This window comes from Centruroides sculpturatus, unplaced genomic scaffold, assembly GCF_000671375.1.
Source record: "Centruroides sculpturatus isolate CEXI.00-Female unplaced genomic scaffold, Cexi_2.0 scaffold153, whole genome shotgun sequence".
NCBI lineage: Eukaryota > Metazoa > Arthropoda > Arachnida > Scorpiones > Buthidae > Centruroides > Centruroides sculpturatus.
The window spans coordinates 214952-231935 of record NW_019384491.1 but is presented as its reverse complement, the minus strand read 5'-3'; the positions used below and the strand labels follow the sequence as shown (position 1 = coordinate 231935).

At 27.5% G+C, this 16984-nt stretch overlaps 1 protein-coding gene across 1 annotated transcript; it reads left to right on the top strand.

The window, feature by feature from the left end:
- Positions 1 to 2273: 2273 nt before the first annotated feature.
- Positions 2274 to 16949, top strand: LOC111621786. Its single transcript, XM_023364036.1, has 13 exons — positions 2274 to 4540; positions 4621 to 4719; positions 4810 to 4923; positions 5012 to 5131; positions 5210 to 5329; positions 6261 to 6368; positions 8628 to 8751; positions 11058 to 11212; positions 14049 to 14226; positions 14320 to 14603; positions 15280 to 15425; positions 15500 to 16829; positions 16921 to 16949. The coding sequence occupies exons 1-13, from the start codon at positions 2371 to 2373 to the stop codon at positions 16947 to 16949; spliced, it is 4977 nt and encodes a 1658-aa protein (XP_023219804.1). The 5' UTR covers positions 2274 to 2370.
- The last annotated feature ends 35 nt before the right edge of the window (positions 16950 to 16984 follow it).

Sequence of the window (16984 nt, the reverse complement as noted above, 5' to 3'; positions counted from 1 at the left end):
TGTAAAAATTTAATACAAGAAAAACGTTTCTTTAGAATAAAAATAATTCTAAGTAATGTTTTTGATTCTCAAACTTAAAAAAATATATCATTAAATAAATAATTTAATTGAATATTCAAAACAAATCTCAATTTTAACTTTATTTTTATATCTTCTAATGTTTTCAAACTTTTTTTACAATTGATAAATTCAATTTATAAAATATAATTTATTGATTAGTAAATTCATATTTTTTTAAGTTATTTAAATTAATTTAAATGTAGTGATAAATTCTGATTTTATTTAGACCAGGTAGCATTGTCCTCAGATTCAGCATTAATTTTAAAGGATTAAATATACCTAACAATATCACAGAACTTTTTCAAACGTACGTTGCACAACAGAATGGAATGATAGACAGTTATAGAGTAAATGAAACATCAATTTGGGTAAAAGGTAAATTTTAATTATTTAAAAAGCAATGAATGAAATTAGTAGTTTTGTTATTTTAAAAATAATATTTAATAATATATTGTCCCAAAGATCACAAAATATAACAAATAAAATTCAAGAAACTAAAGATAATAAATACTGGTATATATGAAATGAAAAATTCAATATAATATCCATTTTAATGTCAGTGAATGTGAAACATTATAAACGTTATTCCAATATCTGAACCAATAAAAATATTTGATGTTAGAAATTCAAATTCCAAATATTTATCATACTAATGGTTTTCGGAAATAGTCCATTTTAAAAGATCACAAAATAATAAATTCTAACAAAAAATATGAGCAAAATCATCAATCTTTGATCATTTGGTTGTTTGTTAATGATGGTGGTGGTATTGATTTCACTCATATTTCAGTTAGAAAAGCTTATTTTACAAGATAAAAACCTTGTTAAATATAGCTTTATATCCTTAATGATATTTTTAAAAACAGCTAAAGCAATCCTATAACTTAAAATTAGCAGTTTTAAGTACAGTATTTCCATTATTGACTTAAATAAATTTTAATTTTTTTCAAAATGAAATGATAAAAGATTTTATAATTTGCATAAATTCAATTTGAGCTTATTTATTTTCTGAACTTATTAAAAACAGCTAAAGCAATCCTATAACTTAAAATTAGCAGTTTTAAGTACAGTATTTCCATTATTGAATTAAATAAAATTTAATTTTAGAATATTCTGGAAGAAAATTTTGTGTGATATTGGTCATTCACAAAATTTTCTATTAGTTAGTTAATTAATCTGGAGATGAAGATTGAACATTGGTCTGGGTAGTGTAACTGGCAATGCATCTGCATAGTAAGCAGGAGTTGCAGGTTCGAGTCCCGCTCCGGCCAATCTTTCCTTCCAGAATATTCAGAAATTAATATAACAAGAGATGGCATAATCTCCTACCTCCTGCCAAATTACTTAATTATTTATCCTCTCCCTAATAAAAGAATCCAGCTGTTGATTTGATATTTGAAGTAATTATGGGTTGGTTGTATTTATTATATCTACTAAAACATATCAAGCCTCAAATCAAGGAGCCCTTTTTCTTTTCATTCAGGAATTCGACTTCTCGTCCCTGGCAATCTCAAACATTCTAATGTAATGACAGATTTTTGAACCTGTTTGAAAATCTCTTGCATGTATGAAATTTGAAAATGTACTGACTGATCCAGTTTAAAATGAATCTGTCATTAATCATGGTAATTTGTACTCATAAATTAAAACTTTCCTAAATATGGAGCCTGAAATCATCCTTACTACATTTGAAATTTTAAAGTATATTACTACAAATTGCTTGATAGAAATTTATTTGAATTTGTTTATTTTTTGAATCCTAATTACTCTGCCAGTATCTATAGCTAATTCAGAGAGAGAATTTTTAAAATTGAAGCTAATTAATACATATTTATATTTAACAGTCTGTCAAGTTTGTATATCTGACTTGGATTTAATTTTGATTGCTTACTTACATCTTCAAAATAATCCCCCTTGGGCATTAATACACTTTTGCCAGCACTTGTACAGCTTCTGGAAGAAGTATTACTGTAAGTCATCTTTTGTAACCATCCATAATGTCTCCTGTGATGCTGCTTTTACTTCGTTTGATGACTCAAAACAATGTCCCTGCAGATGTTATTTTACCAGTGGAAAGAGATGAAAATCTCAAAGGGTCAAGTGAATAGATGGGATATGGAAACACATTAGTATCATTTCTGGTGAAAAACTCTATGACCATGATTGCAATTATTACTTGTTTCCATTGATGAAACAATATCTTCAGNAGGTATTACAAAAGATGATACTAGTGATAAAACAGAAAGTTTAATCACAACAACAACAACAACAACTGAAGTTCCAGTACAACTAGTCACAGAAAAAACTTTGATGCCAAAGTCTGAAATATCTCTGTGGACAGAATTTAATGTAACTACATTTAGCAGTATAAGTGATGTGACAGTAACTGAAAATGTAAATGAATCTACCTATCTTGAAGAACAAGCATTCACTACTGTGTCAACAGCAGCAGCTAATCTTGGATCAAAAGAAAATTTTACAGAAATGATAACCACTATCGATGAAATGATAATTAGGAATGAATCAACGTTCATTCCTAATGAAACAACTACAAAACAAGATTTGGAAATAACTACAGAAATGAATAATTGGAGTGATAGTTCGTTACATCCAGAAATTAGAAGTGAAGATGAAATAATTGTCACTGAAATATATAACATTTCTAAAATGACAACTATTCAAAGTAATTCAGTAATAACAACTGTTACACAACCCATTATTACAACAAATTTTAATAATTCAGATTCAGTAACTGAAATTCCTAATGATTTTAATAATAGTTTAGAAAATATTACAACTTTTACAGAAATAAATCTTAATGAAAACATTACTGAAAGTCCTTTAACAACGACACTGAAAGAAAATTTTAGTAGTAATAACAATTTAATGTTTGATTTCACTACAATGACAGAAACAAACACAGATAGAAGGATAAAACATACAATTTCAGATACATATAAAACAGATTTACCTGAAAATATTACAGATTTGGATAATAACATTAACACCACAACATTTCAGTCTATTAATGTAACAATAAGTAATACTTCCTTAGATTCAGTTACTGATTTTCAACATTCAGTTATAACTGAAAGTGCCAACTTTGATAATTTGACTAGTCCATTAATTATTTTAGATGAAAATGTTACAATTGTAACTAATGATTATAGTACAGATCTCACTAAAGACTCAATATCTACAGAAAATAATTCTTTTGAAGTAACAGATACAGTTTCAAATTCTGTGTTAAATTTGAATGTTGTAACTTCAAATATTACAGATTACGTTAATGATACAAGTATAAAAGATGTATCAAATAATGTTACTGAAGTTATTTCCCATGTGACTGAATCAGACATTAGTACATTACACTACAGAACAGAAATAACAGATGTGTCAAACACTGAGAAAACAACATTAAATGATTTATTTTTCACAACAGAAAGTACAATTTTATCCACACAACAAAATTCAGAAACAGAATACTTACTGAATATTAATAATACTGATATTACAAATGATACATTATTTTCAGAAACAACTATTGCTAATTCTGAAAATCCTTTTCTTTTAACCACTGAATATACAATTGAAAATACTGTTGTTAATCTAAATAATGATACTATACTAAATTTTCATAATGACAATTTAAATGTAACAGAAGTTCAAAGTTTTACTTCCACAACTGAGTCTGCAGAAAATGATGAAAATATTTCTGTAACAACAGAAGCTAGTGCAGTTCGTGATGATATTTCTACAATTTGGGATAATATTTTGGCAACTCAAGAAAATACATCTTCAATATGGAATGAATATACCTCTCAAACTACTACTGAAAAAACTGAACTGTTAACAAATTCACCTGGTGACAATATTACTGAAATGATTGATACTGAAAATACAACAGAAAATTTCACTTTCACTGATATAGTTACAGATAATATTACTGACAACTGTGATGGTTGTTCTACTACCACATCAAATATGATTGATACCACAAATAATCCAACTTTTCTAACCCAAACAGACATGGAAAAAAATACAACTAATAATGATACTGTATATAACACAGATATAGGAATTGATGTAACTTCTATAAATAATGAAACTGTTAACATTACTGATTCAGAACTTTTAGGAGTCAACAGTACAGAAATAATAGATATATCAGTATCAGAAATAATAAATAGCACGTATAGCGAAAATGTAATGAATTTCTTAACAACAGTTTCAAATGATTCAGACATATTTGCTACAGAGGCAGATAATAAAGACATATCATTACGAAGTATTTCAACTTTAGCCACTGGTGATGAATTGGCAAATTCCACAGATATAAATATAGATTATCAGATGACTGTTACCGATTTATATAGTAATGCAAATTTTGACGAAACTAATGGGACAAACACAAAAGAATATAGTGAAGAATGGAACAATTTAACTATGAATGAAACCAAATATACATCATGTCCTGAAGGTAATATGAAAATATAATTATTATTTTGATATTTATTTCTATTGACTAAATCTTAAAGTAATCAAATTTTAAATTTAAAGGACAGTTTTCGTGTCCCGACGGAAATATTTGTTTTGATTTGTCTCAGAAATGTGATGGAATTAATGATTGCCCAGACTCATCTGATGAACTTTTAGATTGTAAGTATACAATAAAATCAGATTTACAAGATTACTATAAAATATGTGATAATCTATTATATAATTAAAGAAAGTTTGATTTGGTTAAAGGTCAATATTGTGGTACAAATTTCCAATGTGAAAATACTACTAAATGTATAATGGCCAAAGCAAGATGTGATAATATTTGGGATTGTGAAGGTGGAAGTGATGAAGTTGGATGTGGTAATTCAAGTTAAAATTAGAATATTTAAGTGTCTGTTCTAAAATCCACAATACTAATTATATTTTTCTTTATTTTATACATTTCCAGAGCCACAAGATTGTGAGGCTAATGAATTATTTTGTTCAGATAGAAGTGCATGCATTAAACCACTAGACATATGCAATAATGTTTACAATTGTCGTGATCGTAGTGACGAAGTGGGATGTGGTAATGTAATTTTTAGACAAAAATATCTTAAAACTCACCAAAATTTCAATCTGTAATTGATTTTATATTTTAATTTAGTTGAAAGAACAACATGCGATACAAATCGCTTTTTCTGTCCAGAAGGCTTATGCATACCTTTAGCCCAGTATTGTGATGGAGTCCAAGATTGCAAAGAGAATGAAGATGAAAAGAACTGTAGTATGTATATATACTTAAATACATAAAATAGAAATAGTAATATTATTATAGTTTTTTCAATGTATTGACGCATCCTATGGAATATGTTTTACATTTGCTGTTTGTAACAATTAATGTATACTGTATTTTAAATTGTAAGGTTCCATTATTCTATACCTGAAGAAGACAATCTGAAATTTGTTGAAAGTATTTATAGTAATATTTCAAGTAAAATAATAATGCTGACAGACAGTGTTAATATTTTCTTAAACTAATTGGCATCGCATGAAGCAATTTTGAGCATTTTGTATCATAGAAACTGCAAGACAAAGCTTCTTCTTACTTCTTACATCTTATGCAATTAAGTACAGCTGTGTTAAACAATTAAGTCCTCCTTGTGTTAGACTATTGCTACCAAATGTTGAGTGCAAGTTACTTGCTAGGTTTATTAGAGAAAAATAAAATGATTGCTTCTGCAGAGCTCTCTCTTTATCTAGCACATATATCCTTTGTCAAGGATTGTGATCCATGAAACTTGTATGTGCAATTAGCTAAGATTTATGCCATCTCATACAAGCAATCAAGAGTAACAGAAGAAAAAAGCAAATAAAAAGCCACATTGGCTCTCATGTTCCTTCCACTACAAAATCAACTTTCCTCGTAAGATTGAATACTATAATTATTCAAATATCAATGTGCCAGAAAGTATTAATCACTTTCTGCAACACAGACCCAAGTACATACTGCCAGTGAAAATCAATGTAGAACATTTAATTCCTCCAGTCATAGTGGTAACCAAAGCTTGTCAAAACTTACAAGCCAATTTGGAAGTTGCTACCATAGCAGAACTCTGTTCTGCATATCATTTTACTTACTATTAAAATTTTTTTATGATTATTAATTTACATAAGATGATTATTAAGATAATAATTAAGATGATGTAATTTTACAGCATGTCCTGCTGACAAGTTCCAATGCTTAAATTCTGTTTGCATAGCAAAGGATTTAAAATGTAATGGAAAAGAAGACTGTTTAGATGGAAGTGACGAAAAAGGATGTGGTATGTTAATATATTTTATCTTATTTGTTTTTTTTTTTAACCCTTTCCACCCTGTGGGCACTAAGAGGTCCTCATTTAGAAAGCCCATTATGGGTTTGGCCAGGTCCACAATGGAGCAGCTGGGTGGTGAGGGACAGGGGACTAACATATCTGGTCAGACCCCACCCCTGAAAAAATTCCTGGGGATTTTTCAACCCATCTGGATTTGATCCCAGGTCTCCCAGAGTGATAGGCTGCCACCTTGACTGCTTGGCCATCCAGCTGTCATATTTGTTTTTATTGTCAAACATATACAAGAAATTTTTTTAAAAATAAACATTAAATCTATTTTTTGTAATAAAAAAATAGATTTATATTCTGTTTAATATACAAATTCTTCAAAACCATTATATGATCATATTAATTTGCACCAAATATATAATTTATTTAGAAAATTTAAATAATATAACATACCATACATATAAATTTGAGTACTTGATATATTTCCAACTCCTCCAGATGCTATAAGTTAGATTTTTCATCTAATTTATTAAGAAGTCAACTTTAATGAAAAAATAAATAAACAAACATTTTCAGATCTATTAAGTTGTTGCAAATGAAATGGCTAATTTTTACTTCTAATTTTGAATGTTTATTAATTTAATTTAAAACTTATATATTCAATCAAAATTGTCTCCACCAACATATTTTGTCCCCACCCCTAAAAAATTGTCCCCTATTCCATTGGGAAAAGTGTATTACTTTTCCCAATGCAATAGAAATATATTAATGCCAATTTGATAGAAATCACAAGAATGAGAAGCCAAAAAGTCATTAAATTAAAGGTACTTTTCATTGCATCCTCTTCCTTGAAGACTTTTCTTACCAAAAAACTATCCAAATGTATAAAAAAAGTGATTGTCTGTTGGAAAAAAGTCTGGTGAATAAGGCAGATGTGAAAGAATTTTATTTGAATACTTTCATTTTTGTTACGAATAATTAAAGAACTGCAGACCTCCAAATGATGCTCCTTATCTCTCTCACTAAGTTCATGTGGTACCCAATTGTCAAGCTTCTTGACTTTTCCTAACATGTTTAGATGTCTATAAATAATTGAATAGTGTCCAGTATGTTCAACCTTTCTGTGATTTCCCAGATATTTAGATGATGTTCTGATTTGATGTCCTTCAATTCTGATTTTTGAGATTTGTATTCCTGGAATAAAATTTTTTAAATCAATGCCTAGTGGCCTGCTCACTCACAGAACCTTCACCGAAAGTTTTATTGTTATTTCAGGTTGCTTCAGCTGCATTATGTCCCTTCTTATACTTGAAAAAGAAAATTATTCAATTTCCTTTTTTCCCTACAATCAGAAAAATTACTCTTAAACATATGGAATGCACAATATAAATGAGATTACATTTGTTAAATTCACATATTATATGTATGCTCTTCCAAAATTACAAACATACATCACTGTTCACATGAAAAAAGTTGAACTACAAAGCTGGAAAGTTTAAATTTTAAAATCAGCGATTTCATTTGCAACAACCCAATACCTAATTCCATAGTCAAATTGATCTCAAACCAAACAGTTAATTAATAATAATAATAAATAAATAAAATGGATTTGAAACATTTTATTTTCATCAAAACAATATTCAAATTGTATTTTCTTGTATTTTATTTTGAAACCAATCTGAAATGGAGCTAGCATCTAAAATGCATTTTTTTTCATTAAATTTAGATTCTTTACTATAAGTTGGATTTTTCTTCTAATTTAATATATGTAAATGCAAATATTTTGTACTAAAGAGAGGTTTAGTTTATAAATATATTATATAAAATAGTAGTTGCTACTCAGCAGTGATATAATCATGGAGTGACCCCTTACTTTTGTAAATAAATAAAGAAAAAACCAAATAAGTACAGGAAAAAAATTTGAGTGTGTCAAATTCACTTACATAAATATTCAGACAACATCTAAAAGTACTTTTCATCCACAGTGATACAGTTCTAGTTACACTATTGTTATGCAGCACCCCACATTAAACACCCACAAGCTTCCATTGCAATAACTCAAACTCTTGATTAAGACATTCTTCCTTGTTTCAAACTCTTTTCAATATAAAAATTTTAATTTATTTATTGTTAAAATTTTGTTATTAAAAGAAAAGATAACTGGAATATCAGAATACTAATAAATTTTTAAAATCAAATTATTTTTGTTATTGGCATTATCGTCATTTTAATACATATTATTTAAAAATTTTTTAATAGTTCAGGTTGATTCTAATGGTGTGGTGCAAATTTATGATCATCTGAGTATGACTTGGAAACTTTTATGTGGAGAAAACTGGACAAAAGAAGATGGAAATACGCTCTGTCAAGAATATGGATTTAGGTATAACCGAATATATTTGATATACAGTATAATTTCTGAAATTGGTGATTTAAACTGATTATGTGGCAAGAAAAGTTCAATTTCAACTGACAAATCTATTTATTAAATCAAACATTTTGGATCATCTATGTGGCCATCATCAGTATATCTTGTATTGGAATGATAGAATATTATATATACTGTACACACAATTATAACATTCAAATTAAACATTGGAACATCCTAAATTATGCCATTTTTAGAATGATCCAATATTTAAATTGAATATTTTACTTGGGTTTACATATAATGTTGTACACAGTTTATTGTTCCAATATGAAATATCCTGACAATTGCCAAAAATGTTTGATTCAATAAATAGATTTTCTGGTTAAAGTCTAATCTTTTCCCCTTGTAATTATATTTAATATTTTATAATCTATAATTTATTACTTCACATAAATCATTTAAACAAAATAAAATGTATCTGTTGCAAGAATACACAAAAATACTGCAAAAATTTTCTTGAATATACTGACATAATTAATTAAATAGATACTCACTGGCATTTACAGTGGGGTTTCTAGAACAAATGTAATTGGTTCTAGAATCTTGTTCATTCTAGTATATATTGACATATATGCATTTAGCAGTAATCCATTCCAAGTGCACAGCCTATAGCAAAATTACCATCAAATATAACTATTTAAACAGAAAAAATATAATACAAAATCAAAAGTATAAGTGTAAAAATAATATAAAATTAATTTATCTGACTTTTATACACTATACATGCAAGTTTCCATCTGGTCCACATTATAATAATGTGAACTGCTTAAAATAGAGATTCCCTACATACCTGTGAATTTTTTATTTTAGTTTTATTAGCAATTTTATTTGCAATTAGTTTTTATTCTGAGGAAGGGAGTTTAAAATGGCTAAAAACATTAGAAAAAGTAAACACTGAAAAAATTTACAAATGAAATTTTCATTGGACAAACTGTAAAAGTGTCCTCTTTTGTTGATTAGAAAAAGTAAAATTCGCATTGCATTTAAAGGTATGAGTGGTTGGTTTTCTAGTTTGATCTTAAATCTATTTAAGAAATCAATAAATAAGATTCTTTGAAATAATTGGAAATAATATTAGATATAAACTAATATCTAGCACAAAAATATAAGACAACTAACATTTTTGCCTATGTTAAACTGGCATCTTCAGGCTAACTGACCACCACAGCTGTTAAAACAACAAGTATTGCCATATAAACATTAAGAGGGGGAGGGGGATATAAGATTACAGCTCATAGATCTACTTCCAAGCAAGGATTCTACATCACAAAAGTTTATAGTGGCATTTTTCTGATTGCCTTGTATATATCCAACTACTCCAAATACTTGAGCTGTTCCTTGTGAGTAGTTCTATGCATTAGGTGGGCATGGTCGAAATGGACATTGATGTCTGGGTTGAAGGTGAAGGTGGCCAAGCCCTTTACAACAGAATAGATTACTGATAGAACATCAGTATTTGAGGTGGATTTTTAAAGAGCATGCTGTAACACCTGTATATTCAAAGTTGCAGTTGGTTCTGTGATCCATAACAGGGATAGTGCATATGCCTGGTTAGAGGCATGTATCTGGATGGTCTTTAGCATTGTGGAGGAGGGTGAAAACTGAGGGACTTCTTCCATTTATAATTTTTTTCTTTGACAAAAAATATTCAATAATCAGACTGTTTAAAAGTGTTTATTTTTAAAGAATATTTTCAGTTATAAGTAACTTAATGCACAAAAGCATATACTGTGTCGAGCCAAATTTGATATTCTGATAGATGTCTAACTTACTGATCCAAAACTTGTATAATTTAATACATATTTACAGAATTATTTTCATAAACATTTAATTTGCAGAGGGGGAAAATGCATAATTTAAGCATATCTTTGTAACATATAACTGAATTTTACTAATACATTACTTTATTAAGTTATAAAGTTTTTATATAAATTGTATAAATACTTTAATCAATGGATATTTTTTCATTAATTTAATAATTTTTATATACTTCCAGTTTCCTATGTTTCCTGTTTTCGTTCAAATATCTAGTTTTCTTTTTAATTTTATCTTTTATTAATATTAATAAAAGTAATTTTTAGTAATTTTAATTAACATTTGAAAATGTTATGCAAATTACTAAAATAGTTTTCTAAGAAAAATTCTGTATTTAAATTCAGACAAAAACTTTTAAATGATTGAAATAATACATAAATTAATAATAATAATAATAATGCAATTCTATATAACTGTAAAATTTTTTTTATTTTACTTGATAGTGAAGCTCTTTCAGTCAATACAATAAATGTATTTTCAAATGTTGGCTGGATGAAAAGAAATGATACATTCAATAACACTTTATGGACACTTGGTGTACAATCGACTCCTTCCTGTGACAATAATGCAGCTGCAACAGTACAATGTAAATTATTTGGTAGGTAATTTAAATTTCTTTTTTTAATTAAATTTTTTAGCTTTTGTCAACTTCAGCAAAAACAAATATGACAAAAGATTTTCTTGTGTTAAACTTCAACTTGTATAAAACTGAGCTCTTCCTTGAAAATTCAGGTGAAATGTTTATAAGAATAAAAGTAAATGTAATTCTTATTATTAATGTATAATATACTATACAAATTTGTCTTTTTATGGTGTTTCCTTTTATATACTTGATCCAATTCATTGCTCTCTAAAGGATGATCTGATTCAGTCTGCATTTTAGATTTTCATATCTTTTATTTTTTCTATGTACTTGCAACATAAATGATGCACATTGAATAAATGTAATATTTCATTATCATTCTCATGCTCTTTTATTTCAAGTCTCTGCTTATACATAATATAATATAAACAATACATAAAAATATTAATTTATAATTGATTTAGCAAAGAATATGGAATATAAAAGTGAACATAATACACTGTCCTATCATTAATATAAAGACATCCATTTTAAAAACAATCTTTATATACTAGAAAACTAAAGCAGTGATGGAACTAGTCATTTGTTTTGGTTAATGAATGATAGAAGATCATATTGCTTTGTATTATGAGTAATTTCCCCCTCCGATATTTGGCAATACAATCCATTTTAAATGTCCAATAAGTTACTCTGAATCAGTTCATTTTTCTGATGCTCACATTTCCAAACCAATCCAACACAAAACAAACATGACAAAAACGTTATTAAGAATAAACTTTAAACAATTAAAGAAATCCATCTGCTCATTTTTATATACAGTAAAACTCTAGAATATATTAATAGTGTTAGAGTTTGGTATGATAGCTATTCAGTTTTCCAGTCAATGTAAATTAGTTGAAAGAATGTATCTTAATGATTCCTATTTATATTACAAATTTTGAAAACTAAAAGTTGTTCACTGAAATCACCTGCAAACATTTATGCCAGACATGTCTAAGCATTCCTACCAGTCAGACATGCTTATTAGGGTTTCTCATTTCCCGGTCTTTTGCTTGTCCCGGGATCCCGGGATAAAAGTGAACTGTTTCCCGGGATCCCGGGGTAGAATTAATTATTTTTAAGGTATAAAAAATATCTTGAAATCAAATGATATAATTATTTTCCATTTTCTAAAGTAATTTTAAAGTTCTGTAACCTCCAAAATCATATTAATAATACTGTGTAAGGTCTATAGGCCTATAATAAAAATTACCTTTAAATAACGTAGAAATTTTCACAAATAGAAAAAAATTAATTAAAGTTTGCTGGAAACTGCATACAACAACAACAAAAAAAAATGTTTTGAATTGAGTTAAAAATTAAAAAAAATGAACTTCTAATTTAGAAGGTAATTTTCGTTTTTTAAATAAAATATAACACAAAATATTGCAAACTTTTATAAGATTTTAAAAAGCAAAGATGGTCAATACTCCGATAACTCACTCTAATTCTTATTTTAGTAATGAAAAGTCTTGCCACCGAGAATGCCCTTTCCTATTCAATTGATGTGATTGGAATAGTGTTTAATGCATTTAAGAGAAGACAGATATTATGTGTTTTTTCACCCGTAGCCTGGAAGATTTCGAGTTCGTTTTCGAGATTGTAGTACTTCTTTCGCTCTCTAGTATTCTTGATTTGTCTACCTTGGCTGCTTTAATAGCGGCATCCAGCTTAGAGCTCGATAATTTGGCAATTCATTTGGCTTTAATAATCAGGTTTATGAAGAAAAACTTCATACTTGCAGACTTTGTACTCGTTTGTATCCTTGCCCAATTTGCACAATCTGGCGTCAGGCATTTATTGAAGCTACCGGGCATGGTTAAAACTCAAGACAGCGTAAGCACAATTATTCCAGATATTACAGGTTCCGACAAGTAAAGAATTTTTATAGTCCTGCCACAAATAAGCTATATATTGATTATTGACCATTTGTGACATGCTGTAACCAGCAAAAATTTAAAAAAACTAATAGGTAGGTTTAAAATTAATAAATACAAATGTATTCTGACAGTGAATGAGTTAATTATGCTTTCTATTTGCAAAATTCCTCAACCTTAACACAAAATAAGAAAAAAAGTGAATTTTTAAGAAATTTGCGGGATTTCCCGGGATAAGAAAAATTTCCCAAGATATTTCCCGGGTTAAAAAAACAACCGGGATCCCGGAATCCCGTTTGAGAAACCCTAATGCTTATGCTGCAAGGTGATATTATTTAGTGTTTTGTGATTTTTGTCACTTTGAAGTTTGTAAAAAGCCAATGTGAAACAAGGAGAAGTAGAAAAGTAAATGTTTGTCATTATTGATTATGTGGAAAATGGAATTATTACCAAAGCTTTACCATGATGTATATGCAGCATCTTACCATTCCAAAATCTGAAATATATCTGATCCTAAGAGTTTTGGATAAGAGATGGTAAATATGTCATTTGAAGATGTTGACATTAATTATATTTATAAAGTTTAATCTTAATGATTTCACTTATTGAGAGTTATTGTTTTTTTGGAGCTTAAAAACTCTACTTAAAATCAAATATTTTCAAATTTACAAGTTTTTTGAATACACCATAAAATGAATACTCTTAAAATCAATTAAATTAAATAAAAACATAGACTTTAAAAGATTTTAAGTTTTATTCTTGTTTAAACTCTATATTTGTTTAATTGTAATTAATAAGAAATTATTAAAAGATAGAAATTTATTAACACAATTACCATATTCTTCTTACAAAAGTCAATAACACAATGAATTTGCTTATCTATCTAACTAACTAACTTTATCCATGAATTTAAATTTGATATTAAACCTTTGTAGATTGTGGAAAAGCCTCAAATCAATACAGGAGAAAACGGATAGTTGGTGGTCAAGAAAACGGGCATCTTCCTGGTCAGTGGACATCTTTGGCAATTGTTAATAGTTATGAAACAAATAAATCATGTCATGCTGTAGTTATTTCACCACTTTGGGTTTTAACATCATCACAATGTTTAAAGTATGTTTTCTTTCTTTTTGTTTAAAATTGTTAAATACTCTAATTTAGTTAGTTTAAAAATATTATATTATTTAACAATTTTGTTTGCTGTAGAACACGTATGTCGAATGTTAATGATTTGATAGTACATGCTGGAATTATTGGTTCGAAAACGTTAGAAAATTCAACACAGGAAAGAAGATCAAGTTATATTATTCATCATCCACATTCATCTACACACAGATCGCCAATAATACGAGATTATGATGTAGCATTAATAAAGTTAGAAGAACCATTATTATTGAATAATTATGTTACTGCCATTTGTTTACCAGAAGAAGAAGTTAAACCTGGAATTACATGCTTTACTGGAAGTTTTGGAAGCCGAAAAATAAATGGTATGTATTAAAATATATTTATTACATTTAAATTATTTTACTTAAAATTTATTCAATAACTATGATCTTAGAATAATGATTTAATGCTTTTGTATTCAAATAAAATATAGAACAATCATCATAAACCACTAATCAAAATTCAGTTTTTATTTTTGATACTTGTCTTCTAATCAACCATTCTCAAAATAATTATAAATCTTAATGTTTGCAGTTTATACTTATCTATACCAAAAATATAAATTATTATTATTATTAAATCATAAGAATTAAAGAAGCATGTAAAACTACTTAAGATAATAATTAAAAATCTAGAAAAATACACTGTCCTATCATTAATATAAAGACATCCATGAATATTTTATTAAATATAAATTAACCTGAGTTTTAGTTTCATTTTTTGTTGAAAACCTATATTATCTTTTAATACATAACAAAATTTGTCATTTCTTTCTACTTAAGAATATTAATGAATTTTTAATACTTGTAAATTCAGAATTAAAAATAGACTCAAATTTTTGTTTTGAATTCCATGACTTTCCTGGACCAACTTTGTCCAAATTCCCCGACCCTCACATTTCTTAATGTGGAATATCAACACAAGTCTATTACTTAACTGATTAATATGTTTCATTAGATAAGATAAAGATTTAATTTTAATAAAATTTTTTAAATTTAGAACTTCCACCTGATCCTCCTTCCCTCAGTCATCTTGCAGTTGTTGTATATAACAGAGATGATTGCAACCAAGTAAATCATTATAATGATAGTATAAAAGCTACCATGATATGTGCAACAACTACAGGAGAAAGTTCTCTCTGTAATGTAAGTAACAGAAATTCTACAATGGAAAAAAATCAAAATATCTATTTTGTAATTTATGTATTTTTTAATTCTAGAATGATGGTGGAGCTCCACTGATGTGTTTATCAACAACAAAAAACTGGCATGTTGCTGGAATTTTGTCCTACCAACATAACTGTGGAATTTATTACAAACAACCAGCAGTTTTTTCAAACATATTCGAAATGAAGAGTTTTATTCAAACTATTATCAGCAAAAACAAATATAATATTACCTATGACAGTGAAATGTATTCAACATACCAACCAACAACAACAGAACTTCCTAATGATACTACCACCATAAGCAGCAGTGATATTGTTTATTCTAGTCCTGAACCAACTGAAAGTATTAATCAAACAGTTATTGTAATGCAAAGAATTGAAGATACAACACAAATAGACAACGTGGAAACTTCAACATTTACTAACAACATCTATAATATGACAATAGATAATGAAACATATAACAGTAATCAAGAAACTGAAATTCCATTGACTGATTATATTACTGAAATTTTAGATGAAAACACTACTGTTACTGAAATTTTAGATGAAAATGTTACTGCTTTAACTTCCAATGAAACAGTATTTATAGAAACAACACTTCCTACTGTTGACAATGATGCAGTAACGATTAGTAAAGAATTTATAAATAACACTGTCAACTTAAATGAAGAAGAAAATGTAACATTAGCTTTACAAACAGAAGACATAACTGAGTCACCGAAATTAAATAATGAATCTGATACAAATTTATTTATAAATGGAAGTTTATTAATTGAAAATGAATATAAAGAAATAAATATTTCAATTTCAAATACAATCAATACCCTAGAAACTGAAACTATTGAACCCGAAACTTCAATTGAAAATACAACACCCACTGTTTTTCCAATGCAGAATTTAAAAAGTGACAAATTTATTGATACTTCTTTAAATATAGATGATTCAACAGAAGTTAACCTTCTTAATGCTACTGTAGATTATATCACAACAGATATTACCGTTTCACAAGATATAACAAGTGTATCTGAAATGACTGTGACAAATGAGAACATTTTAACAGAACAATATGAGCAGATGCCAAACATAGAAATATTCAATCAGCCTCAAAATAATACCTCTGAATATGGAGAATTATTTACAAATAATTCTTATATCGACAGTACCGAAGAGAATATTACTGAAAAATGGAACAATACAAAGGAAGTTTTAAATGAAGATAATGCATCTACTGAATCACTAACTAATTTTAAACTTGAAGAAACTTCAGAAGATGCATTTGATACAACTACTATGAACTATATTAATTTATTAAATACTTCAATAAGCTCAATTCAATCTGAAGAAAATAAACCATTTGTTCTGCTGACAAATAAAACAAGTAAAAATATTTTAATTAAATAATTTATTTTCAAACTCTTTTCAATATAAAAATTTTAATTTATTTATTGTTAAAATTTTGTTATTAAAAGAAAAGATAACTGGAATATCAGAATACTAATAAATTTTTAAAATCAAATTATTTTTGTTATTGGC